Genomic DNA, 26,176 nt, shown 5'->3' on the forward strand with positions numbered 1-26,176 from the left:
ACTTGATCTCGTAATTTCTGCGTAGATTTATTATTGGTACTATAAACGTGGCCCTAGAGGTTCTACATACATAACTCACTTCTCGGTCATTATGCAATGTTAGTAAAATGTTAGAAGGTTCAGGCGGCTAGTGCGTGTGCGTCACATGTGCCATTTTAGGCTTAGCGAAATATACTGCATAGTTAGCGTAATTTTACACTAATTTTAGCATGTGTTTACTTTGATAGTGGCAGTATAGTTTCCGATCTTTATTAAATTATCATTTTTTTAAACAGGTCTATCTTACTAACACCATAAACAACAACATCTGTTCCATGACTTTCAATCATTCTTCAGATTTTACTTTCATACAAAAATAAGTAGATTTAAATAGATCGCTCTAAATAGTTAATAACTCTATGCAGGACAAGGGTGGGAATTGTCGCGCAAGACGCTTGCATGTTTGAACTTATTCTACCAAAAATAGATCTAAAAAGTGTCAGATAGTAACAATAAAAACTTAAAAGGTTATTTTTCGTAAATCTAAAAAAAAAAAATGTTTGGTAAAAAGTCATGGATCAAAAGTTTATGATGTTAATATTAGTAGTATTTTAAAAATAACCCTATATGTATATTAGGATTGACTATTAAGTATTGGTTTTGAAACAACGTTTTAAAAACCCAATTCGGTAGTCATTGAAACTTTGATTAAAAATCCAACGCGTTATAGAATATTTGAGACTTTTTAACAAAATGTAATAAGTAGATTTGATATGATAAGAAACAGAACAACTTTACCTTGCTATAAGAAAACAATCGGTTGCAGTTATAACAGAACAGTAGAAGTAACTACCGAATTGAGGTTATTGTCGAGTCCCTCCCTCATAAGAAAATGATATTAACAGACTTCGATTTGACGGAATAAATTTACCTAAACTGCAAGTAATACACATATAGCGGATTATACCGCCCCGTGAAACTCCAGTATTATTAAGAATTGTAAACAAAAATAATTGTTCTAATTTTTGTTTATTATTAATAGTTATATTTGTACTTCCAATCACAAAACTTTCCAAATAATACACTACTGTAGTAAAGTAATTGCTAGTTACACAATATAATTCCGGTATTTCAGAGGGAGGTATTATCTACGCTACATGTGTTAGTTCTTGAAGTTTGTACCGATCTCTGGTTATCAATGACGATTCATATATATTTAAAAAAAAAAAGAAAAATAGAATTTTTTATAATGTCGCTTCTCCGTAAACTTTGTTAAGTGAAATTTAATGGGCATCTCATTGTTTCGACAAAACTTAATAATCCCTACCAAATTGAACCATACCTCCATGCGTATAGGGAAGTTATTAATGTTGTGTATACAGTTATCATGGATGTATAGCTCTAGACGGCCTACACATCACTATCTACTCTATTCTTTCGATACGTTTGTTAATTATAATTTGTTTCGCGATATCGATGAATTTCAACCTTAGTAGCTAGAAACGCTTGAAATTTTATTAAAATCAATACATCACATTATTCACTAACTTATAAAGGAAAAAGAAATAGCATATTGACATAAATGCTGTCGCTAAACAAAAACTCAACTTTCTGGAAATGGTCATTAAAGTTTTTAAAAATAAATTTAAATTTACAAATGTGACATTTTTGTTTAGTGAAGGTATTGATTTCAACGTGTGATATATCTGATGTAGTTAAATATGAAGAGTATAATTCTACCGCCGTTAGTTATAAGGGCGTAAGTGACATTAAAAAAAAATTGTTATGTGTTCTGTTCTGATCAGTAAAAAAGGCCGATCTGTCACTATTTTTATTTTTTCCTAGGTGGATAAGGTATGAAGTTACCGCAAGAGAAAAGTAAATATTTTAAAATTTCATTTCTTTAAACATCACTTTCGCTGTTTTGAGTTTTTGTCACATGCTCCCTTTCTACTAACGGCGGCGGAATTATAGAATAAAGATAGTTGATCAGGATTTTTTATAATGATCTCAATACAATTTGTTTTTGCATGAAAGAGGTGCATTCACTGGCGAATTTATACGTTGATAGAAAGAAACAGAATTAGATATAAGTGGAAATGAGAGCTTCTTATATTTATTAAGACAAAGATTGAACATAAAGAAAGATCCCTTCGATCTGACAGGACTCGAACCTGCGTCTTTATGCCAATCTAGGGAACCGCTCTACCAATTGAGCTCTGTAGCTCTATTGGTAGAGCGTCAGCAGTCGAGTTAGCAGACTTTACGAATTTCTCTATCTTTTTTTTTGGTTTTAACGGCTTTTTTGCCGTAGCGCCTGTTAAAACCGTTTAGTTTTTCTTTATAAGAGCTTGTTTTCAATAACTTTTTTATTTAAAAAAACAGATCGCGAAAATTCGTGGAATTACGTCGATTTGCCAAGTTTTATTGAAATCGGTTACCGGAAAGTGCGCGAAACTGGATTCATCCCCCAGTTTGCCATCCTTACAGGTGGAATATTTTCTTTAAATTTAAATGGAACCAATACTGAGGTATTCTCTTTCCAACAAAAAAGAATCATCCAAATCGGAAAAAAAACAGACAGTCAACTTGAGAACCTCCTCCTTTTTTTGACGTAGGTTTAAAATAGAAATGACCAAATCTCGTTCAGCTATGCTGATTGTTTTGGTTTAGGTTTAGCAAGGAACCAGTCAGTAACCAGCTAAAACGCCCCTTAGAAACAAATCGTCGCTTGTAATTTTTATGTTTATATTATTAGCCAACAAACAAGCAACGGTTACCGTCGTCTATGAACGCCTGCAATATCAGTGGCGTTACGAGCGCGTTGCCAAACCTTTTTCAAACCCCTTTTGAGGAACTCTACGCTGTATTACTATGCTTTTACTATTACTATTTATGATTTATGATTCTTTTTTTTTTGCTAGAAAGAGGGTAGTTACCTCCGAATTTACCAGTTACCTATTTAAATTTGAAGAAAATATTCCACCTCTAAGGGTGGCAAACTAGGGGATGAATGACTTGAGGTCGCTTTTTTTAGTACTCTGTACTGAAATTATTTACATTAACTGTCTATGTTTGTTTTATTTAACCAATTCTTAGGTTTTCGCGATCGTTATACGTAGAAAATGAAACTAATTTTCCGGCTTAATTTGCGTATATTTGTTTTTTCCAACAAGACCTACGTTACAGGCACTTTATAGGTTCTATGGTCACGACTGATTGAAATGGTAGTAGTTAACCAGTTGTCGAATATTACTAGTTGATGACTTTACTCGTAATTGGATAACTAATCATGAGTAAACAGTTTTCAAAAACAACGTAAAATTAGGTAAATGAAAATTTTAAACAATACCTAAAGTACTAAATAAAAAAATCAACCGTGAACAAGGGACCTGTCGGAAAGGTCGAAGGGTCGGAAACATTGATTTGTTTGAAAAAAAAAAAACGAATGTACGCGGTTTTGATCCAAAGAAATTAGTTAATTTCCAATACGTTTACTATTCCTAGTATTTCAACTGAAGACACCACAACATGATACATTTTTATGTGTCTTATTTTCTTGAAATTATGTAAAAAAGTACCTATTTTAATTTCAGGCTTTTATTGGCGGTTAATGTTATTTAACATGATTATTCTGTCAAAATTGGACGTAGTTACCAAAAACCATCCTATCCACAAAATTATCAAAAAATGAGTTATATGTACCAAACGGTCCCTAAAGTCTAACCTCTTAGATCAGCAAAAAAAAATCCAACATATAAACAAATAAATATCTCTGATTACATTACAGTTTTGAATGAATGAAAAAAAAAAAAATGAAACAAGAGTCAGAAATAATTTTAAATTTCAAACTGCCATATCTCAAAAGTGGCTGGATGTGCGTTGGATCCTTTTTGTTTTAACTACCTCCAATTGTAAAATACATCTATGCATGATAAAGGGGACGATAGGTGTCTAAGTCTGGTTCATTTTCTACATCGAGTGAAATGTTCGCCAATGAATCCTTTAGCGATGAATAGCGCGCAAACTAGCCGGCCTTAAATGGTTTACCAAAGACGCGTTCTATATGTTTGTATATTGTAATGTAATTCGTTGGTAGGTTTCGAGTGTAGCAATGGATGTTGCAGCTGTTTAGTGTAAGCGTAGTAGTATATTGCATATAAACAGTATAACTGTAACAATATTATTTTACAATCATTCTAGAATACAAGGTAATTATTATTAAGTAAAAAGATTTTACTTAACCTATTTTTTTCCAAGATGGAGTAAAATAACATTGGCAGGGTTGCCACTTTTTGTAAAATTTTCGGTAGTCGTGTGGTTGTTGTCGATAGTCTTATCTCGATAAATTGTAAAAGTGGTACGATTTTGCAGAAATGCAAAAATAGTAAATGATGTGTTCTGTTGATTAATCATTGCATTATGATCTTCTTTTATTATTTATATATAGTATTTCTGTGTCCAAACGAAACAAGTACGGCTTATTGCCTACACATAATCTGTGTTCAATTTGTAGCCGATAGAATATTTATCGACTGCATTCACTAGCTGCTTGTAAGCTGGCAACCCTTTTGCGCATTGAACTGTCATTTTACTACGTATTGGAAAAAGCATAGTATAATTCATTTTTCCGATTTCATCGTCTGATTATCTCGAATAATAGAAGTAGGAAGAATAAAAATACGTACAATTGAGAGCTCTAGTCTAAATTTGCCAGTCTGAAGTTCATGTCAAACCCTATGAGTATCTGAAACCCATGACTATGTTTCATGGGTTTCTGAAGTCCAAAATTGGTTTGACAAGGGCTAGAGTTTGACTTTTCATTGTGAATTTCACACTGGATTTTTAGTTAGAAATTAGAACACAATCTGTGTTTTTTAATTTACAGTTTATATGTTTGTGTGCAATTTACTAGGAAAATGTTAGTGTAAGTATTTTGTGTAGTTATTATTATTCAATATTTATAAAATTAACATCTTGTTCTTGTTGACTTGAATACACTGAAATATTTTTTATTTATTTACACATAGTATTCATTTCACTTCAAAAAAAAAAACTGAGCACATTATGTAGCTTTTTGGCATTTAGTATAGACAACCACGAAAAGCTTTGAAAAAGTAGTTATTTCTCAGATTTAATTCGGCAACACTTTAGTGTATTCCAATCATCAAAAAAAAAACTTAAAAATTGTAATTAATTGTAATTTGATGTAACCCGGCTCAATTATTTGCCTGAATCGTATTTTCATTATAATCAAAGCTCATTCGTGAGTCATTTTAAAACGATCATTCACACTCAATAAAAATGATCAGGGTAACGTCATGCAATCATGGAATGTTTCATTACAATAAAGACTATGAGTGCTTTCACACGTCCAGCGTTCCGACTGCATCGCGGCTGCATTACAATTGTCTCATGTTAGTTCAGCTGGTACACAGCAACTCGATTGCTTTCGAACTGCTAATTTTGCAATTGCGATGCAGTGGGAACTTAGCTCATGTGATTATAGGTAGACCGTACAAGGCAGTCCTCGCCCGCGACGCCACAAGGGCGCAGGGGCGGGCTTACGTTGCAGCGCGTACCACACGAGGTGAAAATATTTGTGGACAGTTCTAATGATACGTTGCGTTATGATTATCTTGTGGCATATTTATTTATTTAACGTACAGTGTATAACGGATGTTAACACTCAATTATACTCTATTAAATAACATTCTTATTCTATAAATATTAATATCTTGCATATTCAGCCGAATTTAGGTCCAATTTTCGTTGTGTTTTCGTAGATAGATCGATACGTCTCGGGAATATAATCTCGTGTATACATGTTTGACAGTGATCGCTGCCAATCAAAAGGTGTGATTATTATTCGCGACTAGCGAACTGATCGTGTCTGCCGTCCGCCCTTCGGCTCCGATACTTTTTGTCGTCGTTCCCCGCGCCCCTGTAGCGTTGCGGGCGAAGACTACCTTATTCGGCCTACGTATACTACGAAAGAGTCATCACACATTTATCGACTTCGTAAAGCAGGTTTGTGCCTGTGTTATTTAGATGTAAACTATTCACGAATTTCGTTCAAATCTGGAGAGACCATAACAGACGGGCGCGGTTGACATGATGATCTTACAAGCGATAACCACGCTTGCCTGTGAAGTGTGTTTTGTGCCTAAATTGTTATACGTGTTTACCTAAGTATAAACAAGTAATCACCGTAATGATGGATTTTGTAAAAGATTTTGCTGATGACTGTACCTGAAGACGTTTACTATACCTATGTAAATTTAGGGCTGTATTATTATTATATTGTTAAGCTATGGCACTATGGCGTGTAATCTATAACAAAAACAATTTCTCTATCATGAGTTGCCTCTTAAGTTGGTTGTTACTCGTGGTAGATTCTATTATCAGTAGGGACTGGTAGATTGGGACTTGACGTGAATTCAGAGGTCACGGAAAAGATGAGCTGTACCTTACTAAATGTTTATTCTCGAAATGTATGTTGTAAAAAAAAGAAAAAATGAGAAATTGTATTGATTATAAGAAATATGACCTCCTTAATCTCTGACGATTATCTCTGACGGCTGACATCTCGGAGTCACCTGTAAACAGAGTGGTACAAAATTACGTTTAAAATTTCATGATGTGGCTCTCCCCTTTACACTGAAGAACTTCCAATTCACGAATTATTTTATGTCCATACAAAAACACAATTAACTGATTGTACACCTTGTGTGGAAAGGGTTTTTTTTAATAATACTTGGAGACTGTGCAGTATTAGTTATCATTACGTATCAGTAAAAATAGAGTCACGTAATGAAATTTCGTTCGTACGTTTTTGACAACCTGTATAACTCGGTGAGATACTGGACATTATAAAAAAAAATATAGTGAACGATGTGATGAAATTAGAAAAGGTTACAGTCGTCTGTCAAGATACTCTAGATGCGTACGTATATATAAGTAATATTATATAATAAATACACCATTATGTAAACATGGTCACAAGTAATCTGTCAGAAACTACAAGGGGCTTTCTTCAAGTTGAAGGAGTTTCCCTTTTTCTATGATACCGGTGGTGCAGTAGGCTAGTTAGTTTTCCCTCCGCACCACCAGTATTAGAAAGAACTGTTTTCTAATATTACTACTCTGAATCTTATTTTAAAGTACTGGATGTATATAGTTCTATTAATCGTGAAATGACTCGCAAAACCGCTGCTTTTACATGAACTGAATTAAAAAATAATTGGTTTTATCGATTTTGTAATGTTATTTGTGACCAAGTATACGTATTTAGTGTTTGTAGGTTTTGTCACCTGTAGTATTATTTCAATAAATATTTAAGTATAACTAAATGCTTGGTCGTAATTCGTGAAAATAAATGTTCCATGTTGTATGTACGTAACTGTAACCGAGTATTATGTATATTTTGTATTGAAAAGTTTTTTTGAGGGTTAGATAATTTACAGTATATTTGTATTTTATATTTATTTTTAATGTTTTTAGTAGGAACCAAAACTTTGAATGTAAAAAACATAGTTCAACTTTCAATGGATGAAAGATAATCTGAGAGTTTAGTATTGTGTAGTAGTTCTTGTAGATACTGGGCATCAGTGAATGAGGACAATGTCACTCTTATGGTTGGTTACTGGGTCTCACGTTAGTAATTTCAGTGTTATAAATATATTTTCAATGTAAAATATACATATTATAGGCCAATTTGGAAAGAATGTATAGCCAATAAGTTTTAAAAATGTTGCCAGGTTTTTTGATATTGTCTTCAATAAGCCTATATATAACCGCCTTAGTACTATTGTGCCAATTTTTTATACTTCCTACAGCGATCACGCATTCCATTTTTCTGTCAAAGTAGAAAGACATTTTTTGTTAATTTAGAGACTGCATTTTATTTTAAATTCTTTTGTGGCTTCTGTGTTGGAATCCTGTTCCAAACTATCTTGCTTTACATACTAAACTTTTTCCAAAATTGTGTTAGTTTTCTTTAAACAGAATACATAACTTTGTAAAACTGTATGGCTCAATAATTTTATTCGCATTTTTAAAGCTGTTTGCGGTACGATTACAAAGTTGTATTTATTTATATTTTAACATACTTTTCAAGATCTTTTTTTTTTTGTTATCCGCCTGAATAAATATCATAATACTCGTTGAATTTTTTTGTACGTAATCTTTAATATACTACTGTTTTATATTTCTATTTGTTTTAAAGGCATGCACTAACACATTGTGTGTAATAACGGAACTGTGTAACTCAAAACTAATTAATACAATACTATTGATATTTAGATGTTAAACGACGATTGTGAATAACACTTTTTGTATATGTACAAGTAATTTGTAACACAGCACAAAATAGTTTTTTTATGTTTGTGTTTAATAATACACTCAACGTGTTTACAGCTCGTATTTTAAAATAGCCTTCCAATATGTACCAGAACAGTCGTTATCCATGGGTCCATATATAAATTGGACTTTGATGGATATAGTCACTCACACCTTTATTTAAGGTTTAATAGCGACTTATCGTGATAAATTCCACGTAGTCCAATTGATACTACAAGCGACTCTAAGTGGAATAGACCTATTTTATTGAACACATTCAAATTAAACTTAAGTCTAGTTTTTCGTAACTAACGTTAACTCTGTTTTGGTGATATTTGTGTTTTTTTTATTAACATTTTTTTTTGTACAGATCGTCTGTTAACTTGTGACATCACAATCACTGTAAATCTTAAGACTTATTTATTTTCTATGTAACCGCCTGTATTATTTCAAATGTAAAAATATATAATAAGAAATTTATCTATATATTTGGTGTTTTATTTCGTAGTCATTAAAGGCATTTAAATTAATACAATAAAAATATCCCGTTCTCTCGAAAGATATATTATGTACTAAAAGGTTGAAAATAATCTATAACATAGTAATAAAAATGAACTAATTGTTCTCGACAGTCGTCTTCACAAAGTCTCAAATCAATTTAAAGGGCAATGTATTATACTTCTATAATAAGATTACGGTTGATACAACGATATTATACGTTAAAAAAGCATTGATATTAAAAATTTGCCGTTTACGGTTTCAACTACAATGAAATATTATTTATCTATGTATTCGTTTTATATATCTAGTGTAAATATTTTTATACATACCAAGCCTCACGCACATGTTACGCATGTATTTGTTTTGTTTATGCTCGAGTCAATGCTTCACTCATATCGGGTTTGCTGAAAACCAGCGCTCCAGGCTGAAATCTATCAGCCTGTAGCTAATAGTTGAGCAAATCCCGTTTGCGTGCGCCGCGACACGCATTTATTATTACATTTTTAATAATTTTTTTATTATTTTTATTTTTATTTTGTTTTAATCATTATAATTATGTTTTAACTTTTGTTGTAGGTACTGTATTTTAGTTTAAAGTTTATAATAATGTATTAATTTTAAGATCATGTGTGTCTCGGTGCTTACGCAATAAACTATTCTTATTCTTATTCTTAAATAAAAACTTTATACTGAAGGTTTATTATTATAGCCTCTGCGTACTTGGAGGACAATATCTCTGCAATTGAAATGTTAAGGAGTTTTAGTAACAACGTGACTCACGAGAAAAGAAAAATTCCTTGGTGAACATAGATGAGCTACGGGAAGAATTAACTGGCCATGACCCATTCAGGTGGATAGAATAGATATATAGATATGTAGAACTACAGGAAGAAATAATAATTATTCCCTCTAGTAAGTACAGGGGGCCTACCACAACCTCTTAAAACAATATTACTTTAACCTTACATTGGCTTTTCGTACCATAACGCGCTTTAAGTAAGCTTATTTGTAATGTTAAAACTATAGTGGTTTATTGGCTGGGGGCCTTTTTTTGCGTGGGGAAATCCTGCTAAGATACCTCCGCCGCCGGGGCAGCGGGAGATTATGCCGGTCTTCTGTCGGCTAAAACCCCACGGTGGCCTTGTTGGGTGCTGTAGTGGGAAAAATCCGGGATCGACTTTGCGCACCGGAACCCCCCAGCACCTAGGAGGAGCTACGTCCTCCCCCTCTTCTCCTCACGACGAAGCGGCCCACACCGCCCCGTCGTCCTCCTCGCGGCTGCCTAACTTACTGGCGAATGAAGCCCCCGCTCCGATCGCCCGCAGCTGCGAAAATACGCCGCCGCCGTGCGGGCTCGGCCCTCTCCCGATCACGCTCGGCGACCTCCTTCTGAAGCATCACCGCTTCACAGAAGGAGACCACTGCCTCATGGGACTCTTGATCCGCACACATAGACGCTACTATGCCTGGCGGAGAAAGATCTCGCCCGATCCGGGCAACATGATGCAGGATGTTCCGCTCGGAGGCCCATGCGGGTCACTCCTCCAGCGTGTGCTGGGCGAAATCTTGGTCCCTCCCACAGTGGTGGCACTGCATCGTCGACTCATGTCCGATATGATTACTCACCGAAGCATCCGTGCCCGGTGAGTATCTGTGTCAGTCGGAACGTAGTGACGCACTTCCGCTGGCTCAACCAGACTTCGAGGTTGGGCAGGATCGCGCCGACGGCGCGCTGGTGCGAGATCCACGGCTGTTCCAGCCTCTCGCGCCACTTTTCGAACGCCCGTCGGCGCTCCTGCAACAGCACTTCCGGCGGCGCAGCTTCCTCCGCCTGGCGGAGGCGCGTGTAAATACGCGCGTCCATCTCCGCCAGAATGTCTAGCGGGGAAAACCGCGCCAGGACAGTCGCCGCGTCAAAGGATACAGTGTGGTATTCTCGTGCGATCCTTATGGCCATGCGGTGCTCACGCCATTGAGCATGGCTCTGCAATGCTCGACGCCCGTCAGTCGATGTGACCAGACGGGTGCCCCATACAGGGCCACGGATCGCACCACCCCACCGTATAAACGGCGAACTTCCTCCGAAGGACCCCCCAGGTTGGGCAGCAACCGGTGCAATGCACCCGCCACCCTATCGATCCGGGGAACCAGGCGCCGGAAGTGTTCCTCGAAATCCCAGCGACCGTCCAGGATGAGGCCCATGTATTTTAAGTACTGCCCCACTTGGACGTCGACGTCACCAACGCGAATCGAGAAGCTGGGAGATTCCCTCCCTATTGGGAGTTTGTGGAACCACAGCGCCTCAGTTTTCTGAGGCGCTACTCGCAAGCCCAGCTCCTCGATATTTTCGACGGCGCGAGAAACCCCGAGCTCAGCGAACCGGATGGTCCTCTCGAAATCCTCCCCTCCGGCGAGCACCAGGGTGTCATCAGCATAACACACCAGATTTATTCCATGACAATTAGCAAGGTAACAGAAATATAAACTAAATAAAGTGTGCTTCTTTTATATAACTAAAAATGAATGTTTTTCCGGTTATTAATCATTTCAATTCAGTCCGTATCTTAACGCATTTCTTCGTCTGACATAGCTTTAAATAAAAAAATGTAATAGCGTACCAAAGGCAAATTTTGATGATAACTGTCTAAAACCTGACGACAGCCGAAACATTTTTTTCCATCCTATAAGCGAAACACGAAGTTTGCCGCGGGACATTGAGAAAATAGAAGCAGTGTACTATATGTATATTGCGAGGAGACATAAATATTTCCATCTTTTTGCTACTGCTCTCCATACTGCGAGATCGTTTTCCCAACATATAAATCAGAAATATTTCGTGCGTAACATATGAGGTTATCTCATTTTATAGGTCGCTTCGGGACAATGTAGTTTTTACCTATGAAAAGGGACCGCCCGCCCTTCAACCCATTCGTTTTTATTGCGGTCGCCACGTTATGGCTTTATAACGTTCAATCTTTAATACTTTGGATAAAGCTTTTTAGTGGCGTTTATGAACAAAATGAGTTGATCATTTTTATATTTTATAAAAGGTTGATCAGAAACCTACGAAGAAACGTGTCACGAACAGTGATGGGCGCTTTGTTAACGCCGGGTTTAAATCGGGTTAAAAACCATTAGTGCCTGAAATCGAGGTCAAAAACTATTTACAACTAAATTTCTGTTGTAAATCGAGTTTTGTTCAAATTTAATGATATTATTACAAAGTTTTTATTGTATTCTGATCGAGACGACTCGATTTAACTTTCTATTGAATCGATGCGTTTGAAAATCGCATTGAAGTAAATCGATACAAACAATCGTTAGATTCGTGTGCACTTGAATCGATTTTCATAAAATTCGAATCACAAAGAATACAAAAACCGGAATATCTTTTTGAGAAGCTTATGTGAGTCAGTGACGGCGCTCTTAGAAGCTTGCGTGCCGCCTCTCAAAATCAGATAAAGACTCCTAGCCACAAAACTACACGATACAGGCGCTGTTTTAGGTACACGGCAGCAAAAATATGGATTGATCTTCTCCGCCTTTAAGAGAAAAAACAAGTGAACAACATTTCAAAATGAAATATAAAAAGGCTTTGATAAAAAAACAAATTGCTGCAGCGTTTTGAATCACGCTTGTTGGAAAGATCTCATTAAAAAAAAAAACTTTTTCTAAACTAAAATGGACATACTCACATTCACTCACAACTTTCCGTAACAGGTAAATACATCCACACACATTCATATGATACACCTTACACACATACACACACAGAGAGAGACACACTGAGACAAACACATACGTATAAGTACACATGCCACTAATATATACCTTTTTTATTTCTTATTGTTTAGTATTGTGTATAAGTTTTTCTTTTAATTACTATACCTCCACCTATTACTGTATGCCTCGTTCTAGATCTCCGGGAAAAGGGGAATGGCTGAAAACCAGTGTTGAGCAAAAAGCTGAGCCATTGCCTTTTGCTTCAGACCTCTATAGAACATTTTTGTACTATATTTTTGTATCGTTATTGGGGCAATAAATCTTTATATTGTTATTTTATCAAAGATCTTAGGGGCACTGCCACTGTGCCCAACACCCTGAGACATAAGTTGCGAAGTCCCATGTGCTTGTAATTTAACCAGCAATAATTAATATTAATATGAAGAAAGTTTTGTTGATATATTATTTACTTTTTCATTATTATATTTTAGTTTTATAACTATTCTAGTGGTTTATTGTGATGTGTTTTTTAAGAAACAGTCCACCTGGAATTGAAGGTTAAAATAATCGTTCTTTCAAGTCATTTTCTAAAATTGTGAACAGTGCTTCTTCTAAATGATTATTATTGGCTATTTTATTTTTTAAGTTTTTATTGAATTGCTATTCAATTATCCGAATCCGACCGGATCGAAGGAATTTTTTCTGAGTATTTTTTCTGAGTGTTCGATCTTTGTATTAATAATTATTTTATTATAGTTATTTGTTTGGCGCGAGTGCTTGTATTGAAACCGCGAGTGGTTCAAAAATAAAATCTTGAGCGTAGCGACGGTTTCAAGGCACGAGACGCAAAACAACTTTACTACCAAGCGAAACACACAACTTTTCACCCCACTATAACGAGGAAAATGGTAGATGGAAGAAAAACAGTATAACAACGTTTCAGCTACTTACAAGGTGTATGACTTGTTTTTAAAATGGGGAAGTTTATAATGAAATTTGGAAACAGGATTAGGAAAATTGTGAAAGAGTGAAAAAAAGGGATCAGGCGGGGAACTATGAGATACAAATACACAATTAAATATTTTAAGTTAAGGCGAATCTCCGGAGGAGAAGCGGAAGGAACTGTATTGCTCCCTCAAATGGTTTAGGTATTTTAGGTATTTACTATTAAATAACGATCTTACAAAAAATATACCATACACCTAAGGATATTGCCTAAAGAATGTGCTAATTTGTTACACGATAGGATATACTTTAATCATATACAGGGTGTAAATTTGAGACGGGGCAGCAAGGTCAGCTACCTTAATCGTTGTAGTTACAGGAAGACGATTCTAGACGAATCCATGAATTTTGAAGATATTTTGATTGGCATTCACAGATTTTGAAAAAATGGTACACTCAGCAAGATAAAAGGCAATTTTTACAAAAAAATTTTATGCCATTCGATCCGGTCTCTGGTAAGGATCAATAGACTATATGGGATCAACTGAGGTAAGAGTACTCGAAATGGCAGAAATTGCAAAAAATATTTTACCACACATTTTAAATGAAAAGTTTTTGTTAGAAACGCAACTGGCCACTACTCTACAAATAAGACTTAAAACCAAATCATAATCATATCACAGCGGTTTTTACGACACGCCGCGGCGCGTGATGCCCCGTCAGTCGCCATCAGGCGCTTGTTCACGACGTACCTTTGTGAAATTTTCTCCGCGTGTCCTTATTTTATTTATATTAATATCAGCGCGCGGGGTTTGGGACCCGAGAGGCGGTCCCCTAACACCTTGCCTCTTAAAATGTAGGTTCGGGTAGAAATATCTCGACTTAAAGGAAGTCCAAAATTCAAAACTCGTCCCGCTAAGATTCACCGCTCAAAGTACCTTTACACCCAAGCAGCACACCCATACCTAAATATATACTATAAGATATCTAATAGAATTTAATTCGATTGAATATTTTAAAAGTTCAAATTCCCTCAAGATACCTCGAAGAAGGTTTCTAGATAATTTAAAGTAAAAGTGGGCACAACTTTATTAGTAGATCACAAGAGTGCTTTGAGAAACTATCTGTAGGTAGTGTTAAGAGTGATTCTTATATTTTTTCACAAGTAACCCTTCTAGAATGCTACAAGACCATTTGTAGAATGTAGACAGTTTTTAGATAATTTATAGTCTATGATAGTTTTATTAGTAATGCTATTTTAAAACCAAAATACTAAAGCGTTACAAACATAAGACGCAATTCTCTTACTACTAATACATTTCAAGTTTAATGGCTTACAAAATATAAACTATCAAAATTGCAACATGGCGAAATTAGATATAATATTTCTGACTTTTTCGCGCAATGTTTAATCGGTTAGAAAGCGCAAATTGACGTGCGACTTTAAATTGTGAAAAGTTCTGTAAAACCTGCCATAAAAGTAATGCGCTCGCTAAATTTTAAATATTGTATTGTAATATTGTGTATAAAATATAAACTTAATAAAATACAGTTATCGTTTTTTGGTTTTGAATATTTATAAAAAGCTTAAATATACAAAATAACTCACAAAACAAAACATTTCCAAGAAGTTCTAGGCTTCTTCAAGCTAATTTCAACTTAGATTTACTTTTTAAAAAGAAAAGAAATTTTTCTCAGCTACTTTATAGTTCGTACTTCATTCTTTAAAAATAAAAATGGCTATAAGAATTTAAAGCTTTTTTCAAAACACAGTTAAGAGCATTTTGTCTATACCTTTATCTATAGAAAACTTTAGAATACGAAAAGATTATTTTTACTTGCTTTAGTTTAGTTGATCTTGTAGAACAACTTTCACTCCTATGAAGTTTTTATGATTGTCTAGAATTCTATGTTTCTAAGCGATTTTTTCTTTTGACAGTATTACAAAACCTTTATAAAGTTATAGGAATAGTGAGCGTATTATGCAGTAAAAAACTTTTCAAAATACTAGGTAAAAAAACAATTGAAAAAATCCAATTTGTCGCAAAAAAACGTTATTCTGTATAATTAATTATATGGAATGTGTTATATACGACTAGAAAGGTAGATAAATTCCCTATCATATAAATATAAGGAATATTTTAATGACATACCTAACTTATGTTGGAAGAAATAAAATTTTCATTACAAAATTGAGGTTATTTCTTCACGCCAACCACATTTCACACAATGATTTCACTGTATTCTATTGATAGACGGCACAATACACATACACAACATTGAAGTACAGTAGTTTACGCGCTCATTTCAATTGTTTTTATCATTTCACAACACGGAATTACTTCACAATGTTTATTTATTTGTGAACAAACAAATGCCGGCCACGACCGGCCCGAGCGCGAATTACGACTATGGTATCTAGGGTTGCCAATTTGTGGGGAATTCCCCAAATTGTGGGGAGTTTCAACTAGATTGGGGAATTTGTGGAGATTGGCGCTATGTGAGGAAAATGTGGGGATTCTAACATTTTAAAATTTTGTTTAATCTATCAGTTGCTGATGCATCGCTAGTTTGATCGTTACTACGTTTTCAACATCGCACATCCCTCGTATTATTAACAAGCAGCTTAAGTAGAATTATTATTAGAGAACTTGGTTCTGAATTGTAAAATTACCAGTCGGTGCGTGTTGAGTTCGCGATTCTTTCTCCCGCTTAGGCCGCTCCCCGGTATGAAGCAAAACGAAATCAGCTATTGAGAAACAAAGCCGAGCAGTTGGTACATCCACACCACAACTTACCACTCGTCAACTTTAAATATTAAATATAGGTCGAAACTCATTGATTATTTCTAACGTTAACATAGTGTCACCAAATGCACAACAAATAATCAATTTACTTAATTTTGTAAGGCAAAGGAAAATGATTTTTTGTTCAGACTGATTAGAGATTAATGTTGAATCTAATTAATATTATAATTAATATAACTGACTCCGTGTCCGAACGGTTACTGTGCCGGACTGCCATGCAGAGGTCCCAGGTTCGATTCCCGGGTCGGGAGAAATATTTGTATGGCTTACATTTATTTCTCTCGTGAGTTTGGGTGTAATTTGTGCTTGTCTACGTGTGTGTCCATGGCACCCGCAACACAGGGTTTCCCTAGTGCGGGGCTATGTTGAGTGTGTGCATTATTATTATTATTATTAAAATAAATAGACGATTTAAGGCCATCTAATTTTATAATTAGTTTTACTTTTTACATTCACAGCAAACGTAATAGATTAATACATTTTGAGTTCCTTAATTCTTTGTTATATTTTTAAGCGATGTATTTCTAACATTGACTTACAAATAAATGGACGACGGGTCTAATACAAAAACCACGAAAAAAATGTCCCAAGTCAACCTATTTAAACGTAGTGACATGTAAAGGAATATGAAAAAGCTAAAACGTTGAATTTAAATTGTAATGTCATCGCAGTACTGTCTAATTTTGCTTGCTTCGCTGTCAGTCGAACAATCGAAGACTAAAGCGTGAATGACGCTCTGTATACGATTTTAACGCCCTATAAGTTCGGACACTTTTTAGCGCGGACCCGACGTCCATATAATTGTAAGCTTAGAATAATAACGCATAGAAACCTAGCCCGCACACGCTAAGTGAGGCAAATTAAAGCGCTCCCTAAGGGCCTACACGAGCGGGCGGGCTTTCAGTGCTCAAGGTCAACTTGCCCCGCGAACAGCTCCAGAATTTTAGCTAAAAATGACGAAGTGTGCGGTAAATTAGTGTAAAAATACGTCACACAAACATAAAATAGATACTAACATCACGTCACACAAACATAAAATAGATACTAACATCACATTCCACAAGGAAGTAACGCGTTTCAACTTGTATTTTTATATAAATATTCACTAAAACCGAAAATTAACCTACTACTAAAACTAGCCTGCATGAATTTGATTTTTGCCTCACTTGTGACAGTTCCTTTGATATGAAACTATCATTCTATGCGTTATTATTCTAAGATTGTAAGTCAATGATTTCTAATAAATAACGAAAATTCGAGTTCGAATTCAGTTGTTCTACAGATGAACTTAAAATAAGGACTATAAGAGTAAATCTTAAACGAGATTACACTTAATTAATTTGTGTGGTATTAAGAAGGTGTTAAAACTATGACTTGAGTGAAATAAGTCTATAAGAACCATTGACTTACAAATAATAATAATAATAATAATAATAATAACGCACACACTCAACATAGCCCCGCACTAGGGAAACCCTGTGTCGTGGGTGCCATGGACACACACATAGACAACCACAAATTACACCCAAACTCACGAGAGAAATAATTGTAGGCCATACAAATATTTCTCCCGGCCCGGGAATCGAACCTTTTTTTTTTTTTTTTTTTTTTTATTTGACGAGGGGGAAATCTTTATGGATACCCCTGAGCCCAGGGAGACTCAGGGGTTATGTGGGGACTCTCCCTCCAGACTGGAGGGCCTACCCCACTAAAACCCCCCCGGGTTTCCCTCTCGCCGGTTGCGTCGGCGCCGTGGGATCAGTGAACATTCACCACGACGCCGCCCGGCCGCCCTAGCTTACGCCAGGGCTCCCGCGCCAACGGAGGGGCGAGTCGGTTGTCCTCCGACCCGCCCCCCAGACGAGTGAGGCCGTGCAATGCAGGCTCCGGAGTCCCTGTCCAGAGCCCGCTGGTCTCACTAGGGGATCAGGCGAGCAGCGAACTGCCTTCGCCTTCTCCCCGTACGTCTGCGCCGAAGCGGGTGCGCGTCTGGCGCGTCCTCGCGCACCCGCTCCGCGGCCTCCTTTTGCGACATAACCTCTGCGCAAAAGGAGGCCACCGCCTCCCAGGACTCCTCGCTACATGACGAGCATGGCGGCAACCACACTCGCGGGAATCGAACCTGGGACCTCTGCGTGGCAGTCCGGTATGGTAACCGTTCGGCCACGGAGGCAGTTAATGGACGACGGGTCTAATACAAAAACCACGAAAAAAATGTCCCAAGTCAACCTATTCGAAATTTAAATTGTAATGTCATCGCAGTATCGCGCTGTCAGTCGAACAAATGAAGACTAAAGCGGAGTTTGGCGCTCTGTATACGATTTTAGCGCCTTACAAGTGCGGACACTTTTTAGCGCGGACCCGACGTCCATATAATTGTAAGTCAATGATAAGAACAATTCCTTTTTTCTAAAACAATTTATAGAGAACTATTATCTAAATGAATACCATATTAAGACTGTTTATAGATATAACAGTTTTAAGGCGTATAAAGTGTGCTCCTTGGGCACTGCGTAATATCTATCTTCTCTAGTCTATGGGTACCGTTCTCAGCAATGTTCGGGTACAGGTGTGTGTAAGTGGTGGTAATATTACTAAGTAGCAAAAAAGCTCAATAATTGCCTGTCATGTATAAAAAAAAAAAGATATTACACTTATTGCAATGTGATGGTAATAGTAAATTTTGGGTAATATAATATAATATAATAATAAAATAAATATTTATTGAAATAAGTAATTATACAATACCCATTAACGCTGCCGCGATTCTGATGTCAAAGCTCAATTAGGTCTTTCGAGTCCTATAGTTGGCACGCGTCAGACGCTAACTAACCACTTCTACTGTGTTTATTATTCTGTGTTGGCACACAACTCATTTTGCGTAGTCGTGTGGCACAAACCGGACTATAACATGAAAAAGAATGCTGCATAAATTACGCGACTCACAACTCACAAGATTAGGTTCGTGTAGCCTCAACTTTAAAGTTTAAACTTGGGCTTACGGTTCTTTACTTAGGAGGGATCGATATATGGTCTATTATTATTCTATTTAGATACTCGTTCAAATCGAAACAAGTTTTTCATTAGGGTATTTTTCGGTTGACAAGTATCTATTCTACGTGATATCTTTTTTCAACGTCTCACGTTGGATTCTAGCAATTTCAGATAAAAATACCGCGGAATATTTTTTTAGGTATCCTCAACAAACAAATTCCGAAGGTTGCTCGTGCTCTCCGGCTAGTTTCCAACTTGATTTTTTGTTAACAAAAGGAAAGTCTCTTTTTATATGCCTATTTTTAGGGGTTTTCAGCTAAAAACATGGTAAATATACCGAATGTGAATCTCAGATATCGATTCGTGTCTAAAATATGGTAAAAGCTTGAGGTACACTCAACAGTATAAACAAATCTTTGTATACTGTGGCTCAACCCTTTCATGACCAGCATTTACCGTAAAATGAAATATTAAAATATGATAGTAGATACGGGATACCTTGTTTCGCTATATTATATATATGTATCTCAAAAAACTAACTACGGGTTTTATAGTGCCATTTTCAAGTGCTTTCTGTGTAGTTGCCGCCTACGCTTTTCCATAGAGAAATATCAACAACGTATTGACAAAATGTAATGATTTACATGCGTTGAACATTTTCTATTATACTTCCGCTTCGTCCTCGAGGTTAGTAATTGAAGATTATGTAGGACTTGTAGTAACGCATAGGTACCATCACTCTGCACATAGTTAGGAATTTTTGTTATATAAAAAAATACATATAGATATGTTGAGGATAAACTTTCACAGCAGCGCCATCTTAGTTCGTTATTGTGCCTGACCACTCAAGCCATTTTATTATTATTCGTGTCTTTTATAGATATTTACTGTTTTTTACTAGTAAATATGCCCAAACGTAAACGTTCTAGGAAATACGTAGAAGATTTAGATTAGTAACTGCCTCCGTGGCCCAACGGTTACTATATCGGACTGCCACGCAGAGGTTCCCGGGTTCGATTCCCGGGCCGGGAGAAATATTTGTATGGCCTACATTTATTTCTCTCGTGAGTTTGGGTGTAATTTGTGGTTGTCTATGTGTGTGTCCATGGCACCCGCAACACAGGGTTTCCCTAGTGCGGGGCTATGTTGAGTGTGTGCGTTATTATTATTATTATTATTATTTAATGCATAAAGTACGTAAGTTACAACGAAAAATTCGTGATGAAAGTGAAAGTGATTCGGCACGCAGTTCGCCACCTCAGGAGGATGTTATACCGACACCGTATAACGAGACTGAAACAGGTATTTACCTAAACATATTATTACATATTTACCTACGTTTTCAAATGCATTCCGAGTAGTTACTGGGCCTATTTCGGCGCATAAATCTAACGGTTGGCGTGCAATCCGTTGGGGATTGTTTACCTAACCTGTCGACACGATAACGATCGTTATCTTCTTACAATGCAGAGAATTTCAAAAGCATATTAATACTATGCATTGTTCCCACGCGTATATACTTCTGTGAAACGATATAATGTAATTAAATCTCGATTTTTAACGTATTCACGTTAACAACAAGAATGCACTCTGAGTAGTCATTGGGGCTTACTCGACACGTTTTGTGCAAACGATTAAATTAACATTAGTAACTATTTGTATTATTTACAACAAAGCGCATATTTATATACTTACTACGTACTTATGTACCTACCTACCATCAAAGTATCGATGCTCGTTTTCAGCAGTGACCGTTTTGCAGCCAAGTGACTGGTTATCAGACATCCTAGACGATGAACCTGTGGATGTTCCACATAAAGATCAGCAGACTCTTGCCAGCACGATTACGAATGTTTCAAACAATGATGTCCTGCCCCAAGAAGGTGCAAATACGTCAGCAGTTGACACTGAAGAAAAGAAAGCAACTGAAGAAGAACCTGCAACTTTGTACACGGACATACTACAAATATTAGGTGATGACCATGGTATTGGTATTGGTATTGGTGCAACGGGCTAGTTTCCGCAACTCGACGTCGAAGCGCCTATTTTGCGTGTGGTGGGTGCAGGGTCCTACTCGTGCCACCCAAGCTCCTCCAGGAATCTCAGCAGCCTCTTCGATTTGCTGAAGACTTCGGGGAGCGACCTCGGCACTCCAAGGTACTTTGCAAGGTGATGACCATTCATCTACCGTTCAGTACGGTAAAGACATTCGCAAGGAAATAGCTACTCGCTACCGAGGGATTACCAAAGAAATTCGAAAAGAACTTATTTCTAAACATCCGATTCCTGCGAACTGCTTGCATATAGATGCTCCCAAGCTTAATCTGGAGATAAAAGCTGCGGTCCCAGAAATCATCGCAAAACGAGACAAAGGCATTGAAGCTAAACAAAAACAAATGGCGACCGCCTTATCATGCTTAGGCGAAATTCTCACCATGCTACTAAATTCCAACAATAAAGATAATGACTTATTACAAAAGCTCATCGCTATCAGTCGCATTTTATGTGTCATACAACACGTAGTGTGACAGGGAGGAATTTTATATTGTTTTCTTTAAAGAAAGATTTAAAAGAACACCTCGTCAACATGAAGGTGGATATGGATACTTTTCTCTTCGGTCAAAATCTGGCAGAGACGTTAAAAACTGCAATGGCTGTAAATATGTCTGGCGTGGAATTAATAGCTGAGTCAACTAAACAAGTTCCGATGAAACGATTGAAATCTACAGTATCGCGGCCTTTAAACCGCAAAGCTGGTCCACAAGCGCCGTTGAGGAGCCGCGAGCCTGCAGCTCCACGAGGGCCGTTTCCACCGCCGCCGCCTGCGCACTCATCGAGGCTGTCCCACGCGCATCCGCCACCGCGCCGCCGATATTAGATACAGTTAAATACGTTGGCCGTTTATCTCTTTTTTATAAACAGTGGGCACTTGCCACAAGTTATCACACTAATCTTTCATGGATTGATGGGTATAAAATAAACTTTTCAAGCCTGGTAGTTCAGGACTCCGTGCCTTCAACTCCTACGTATATTGACGAGGAGAGATCACACTATGCGGAGACTATACGTGATTTACTCAAAATCGGTGCCATTTCGAAATGTAACGTAACGTAGTGCAACGTGTGAGGGCCAATTTATTTCTACCATATTTCTTCTACCAAATCCGAACGGTAAAATGCGCTTTATACTTAACCTTAATTAAATTAAATAAATATATTAAAACAGATCATTTTAATTTTTTTAAAAATTTCATTACAAAATGTACGCACGGCAGTCAAGCTCGTTACTCGAGTTTGTTACATGGCTACTCTCGATTTGAAGGACGCGTACTTTTTAATAAAAATCCACGAAATATCTACGATTTATTTTTGAAGGAAATACCTATGAATTTAATGTTTTACCGTTCGGTCTTAACACGACACCATACGTTTTTACAAAAATAACGAAACCTGTTGTAAAACTATTGCGATCCGCGGGTCTCCTCTATACCTTGTACCTTGACGACTGGCTCCTGTTTGGTCATTCCTTCCACCAATGTTGGTGGTTACAAAACATCCAAAACTCGCATCACCGCATTCGCAGCGATGTCTTCCGTTCCGAAGAATTTTTTTCCGACGCCTCAACTACGGGGTGGGGGGCGGCCTGTGACGGTGATACAGCGAACGGGCAATGGTCTAACATAGAACGAGAACGACATATTAATTATCTCGAGTTATTGGCCGCTTTTATAGCTCTTAAAATTTACGCACGTGACCTTTACAACTGCGAGGTACTACTACGGGTAGATAACTCAACCGCACTATCATATTATATTAACCGAATGAGAGGTGTACAATGTCCCCACCTAACTCAAATAACGAGAGAAATTTGGCAATGGTGTGAGGAAAGAAAGCTGTTCGTATTTGCTTCGTACATCAAGTCCTGCGACAATACAATTGCAGATTTTGAGTCAAGAAGGTTTCATTTTGACATCGAATGGGAGCTAGCAGACTGGGCCTTTAAATCTATAACGCACGCTTTCAACTGTCTAGAGATAAAAATAAAAAATGACCCAAATACATCTCTTGGCACAAAGACCCAGATGCTTTTGCAATAAATTCTTTTACCGTCTCATGGTCGAACTTCTATTTTTACACTTTTCCCCCATTTTCAGTAATTTTAAAATGTTTCAGAAAAATTATTTCAGGAGAAGCACAAGGTATTATGATCGTACCTTTATGGTCAACGCAACCATCATACCCCATGTTTAAAGCTTCTCGTTTCGGAAACTTTAGAGTTTTCCGCACAAAGTAATGCCTTAATATCTCATTCCAGTTCCTGCTCGATATACAGCACGATTACCCTGGTTGCAGGGATATTGTGCAGATCGCGCTATCAAGAAGAAGCTTACCCACATCGTCGCTAAGTATATGGCTGGCATCCCTGTCGCCAAACTCTATAAAACAGTACGATGTTTGTCTTAGAAAATGGTGGAACTTCTGTAGAAATAACTCTATTAATGTAAACCTCCGTACCATCTGTGATAGACTTTTTAACACAACTGTATGACCAGGGAAGTCAATATGGAACTTTACACTCTTGTAGATCGGCTCTGTCCTTAGTGTCCTTACTAGGCCCCGACAATATCTAACTACGACAGGCCACAGAGGTTTTTTAAGGGCATATTTCGTCTGCGACTACCGCAACCTAAATACAACGTTACTTGGGATCCAATTGCGTCTTAGACCGAGTAACTGAATGGTACCCAAATATAGAATTGTCTTTAGAACTACTCTCGAACAAAACAGTTACCTTACTTGCTCTCATTACCGCACACAGGGTTCAAACTCTTTCAAAAATTAATATTAAAAATATACAAACGACTCCAGGACATATACTAATAAAAATCCCGGATATTTAAAAAACTACCGAAATTGGTTCTAAGCAGCCTATTTTATACTTACCATTTTTCACAGAAAATCCGTCAATGTGTCCAGCTGAAACCCTGTTGGGCTATTTGAACAGAACCGCGAAAATCTGATAGTTTGTTCGTTGCTAATAAAAACCGCATAAACCAGTAGGTACGCAAACGCTCAACGGTTGGATAAAACGCACACTTAGCGATTGTGGCATGGACGTTACGGTATTCAGCGCGTATAGCACGCGACACGCCGCCACCTCGGGTGCGCGCTCCCGCGGGGTAAGCATCGATACAATCCGTAATACCGCCGGTTGGAGCGGAAACTCCAACACTTGCAAGGTTCTATCAGAGATATATAGTTAATAATGACGAAACTTACTTCTTTAGCTCTATCGATATTAAATCGAAATTAATTTAAGTACCATAAATATCACTAGCTAATTATTTAATTCTTAAAAGTCATAACAGCTCATTAGAGTAAATTACTAGGTCTGTGATTAAATTCGATCACACTTACAATTGTATTAATTATTATAATGAATAATTAAGTTTTCAGTTAATGCTTAATTACTATCGGTGTTTAAATTGTAACACATTATTATCTAAGCTGTGTTTAGAAATATTCTTTTTGATTTGCATTTATTTTTATTTAGTGCCGTACTAATTAAGTAAATTTATACCTAACATAAACAAAATATACGTATTATATCCGATTTGCTTGGTAAATTGTACGTACAATATGAAAATGTTTCATTCAAATATATTATCTTGTACTTATTCCTCTGTTATCATTGATGATATTTTAGTCTTGTCATACTCTCAAAGTCTACAAATACTACATAATCTTCAATTTCTAATCTCGAGGACGAGGCGATTAAACAAACTTACCTAAAGTGAAGTTCTATTATAATTATACGAAGCGCCTCGTCCGAAGAGATTAGTAACTGATTCCCTCCCGCCCTAAGCGAACCGCTCTCATTACTAATCATTCTGAAAATATACATCAATGCAGGGCTCTAAACTATATGAAAAATAACGAACTAAGATGGCGTTGCTGCGAAAGTGTACCCTCAATATATCTATATATTTTTTTTATATAACAAAAACTCCTAACTATTTGCAGAGTAGTGGTACCTATGCGTTACTACAAGTACTACATAATCTTCAATTACTAATCTCTTCGGACGAGGCGCTTCGTATAATTATGATAGAACATCACTTTAGGTAAGTTCGTTTAACCATTAATTGAATCAATATAAACACTACGTGTAGAAAAGTATCGCCATTTTTGTGTGCGCTACTATTTAAGTACGGTCTATGAAAGGCTTAAGAGAACGTTTCTTATTTGTAAGGTTAACAACTAACGGAGCAGTTTCCAACGCGCCCGCCGCGGCTGCGGGACCGCCGTTTTATTTCAATATTTTACGTATTTCATTAATCTGATTGAATAAATGTTAGTGCGGTCACGTAGATGCGATTGCGGAACAGCCCGCAAACTTGGCGGGAGACGACCGCAAGTCGCGGTTATTTACAATCGATAGAGATCGCGGCGGGCGAAGCGACCGCGGACGCTGCGGGCCGTCCACCGGTCCTGTCACGGGTGTAAAACGCGTCGTGAAAAGTACCACTAAATTTTACATACATACATCTACGGAGACCGTGGTTCCGCAACCACGGCGGGCGCAGGTGAAAATCGCTTCGTGTGTTCTTAGCGTAAGTGTCATGCTTGACTACCAGAAATAGGCTAGGTGGCAGTACTTCCTTAGACGAACTCTTTCAAAAGGAACTCTACTGCTACGAAAAAGTCTTGCGTCAACATAAATTCTGTGCTTTATTAGCGTGCGTCCACAAGCGTCTTAACTTTTCATAATTGAAGAAAGAAAATATAAACGACAAGAAACTAATCATCAATCAGTTACCCACTTACTGGCACCTAATCGTTAGTTTTTGACATTGACATTTTGTTTCTTAGCCGGAAAACACATAG

General features: G+C 37.0%; 1 protein-coding gene across 1 annotated transcript; it reads right to left on the reverse strand.

The window, feature by feature from the left end:
- Nucleotides 1-10,438: 10,438 nt before the first annotated feature.
- LOC113228265 lies at nt 10,439-10,777 on the reverse strand. Its single transcript, XM_026461531.1, has one exon. It carries the CDS (start codon nt 10,775-10,777, stop codon nt 10,439-10,441), a length of 339 nt encoding a protein of 112 aa, XP_026317316.1.
- Nucleotides 10,778-26,176: the final 15,399 nt, after the last annotated feature.

The sequence above is a fragment of the Hyposmocoma kahamanoa genome, unplaced genomic scaffold (genome assembly GCF_003589595.1).
Source record: "Hyposmocoma kahamanoa isolate Upper Pololo Valley unplaced genomic scaffold, ASM358959v1 224, whole genome shotgun sequence".
Taxonomy (NCBI): Eukaryota; Metazoa; Arthropoda; class Insecta; order Lepidoptera; family Cosmopterigidae; genus Hyposmocoma; species Hyposmocoma kahamanoa.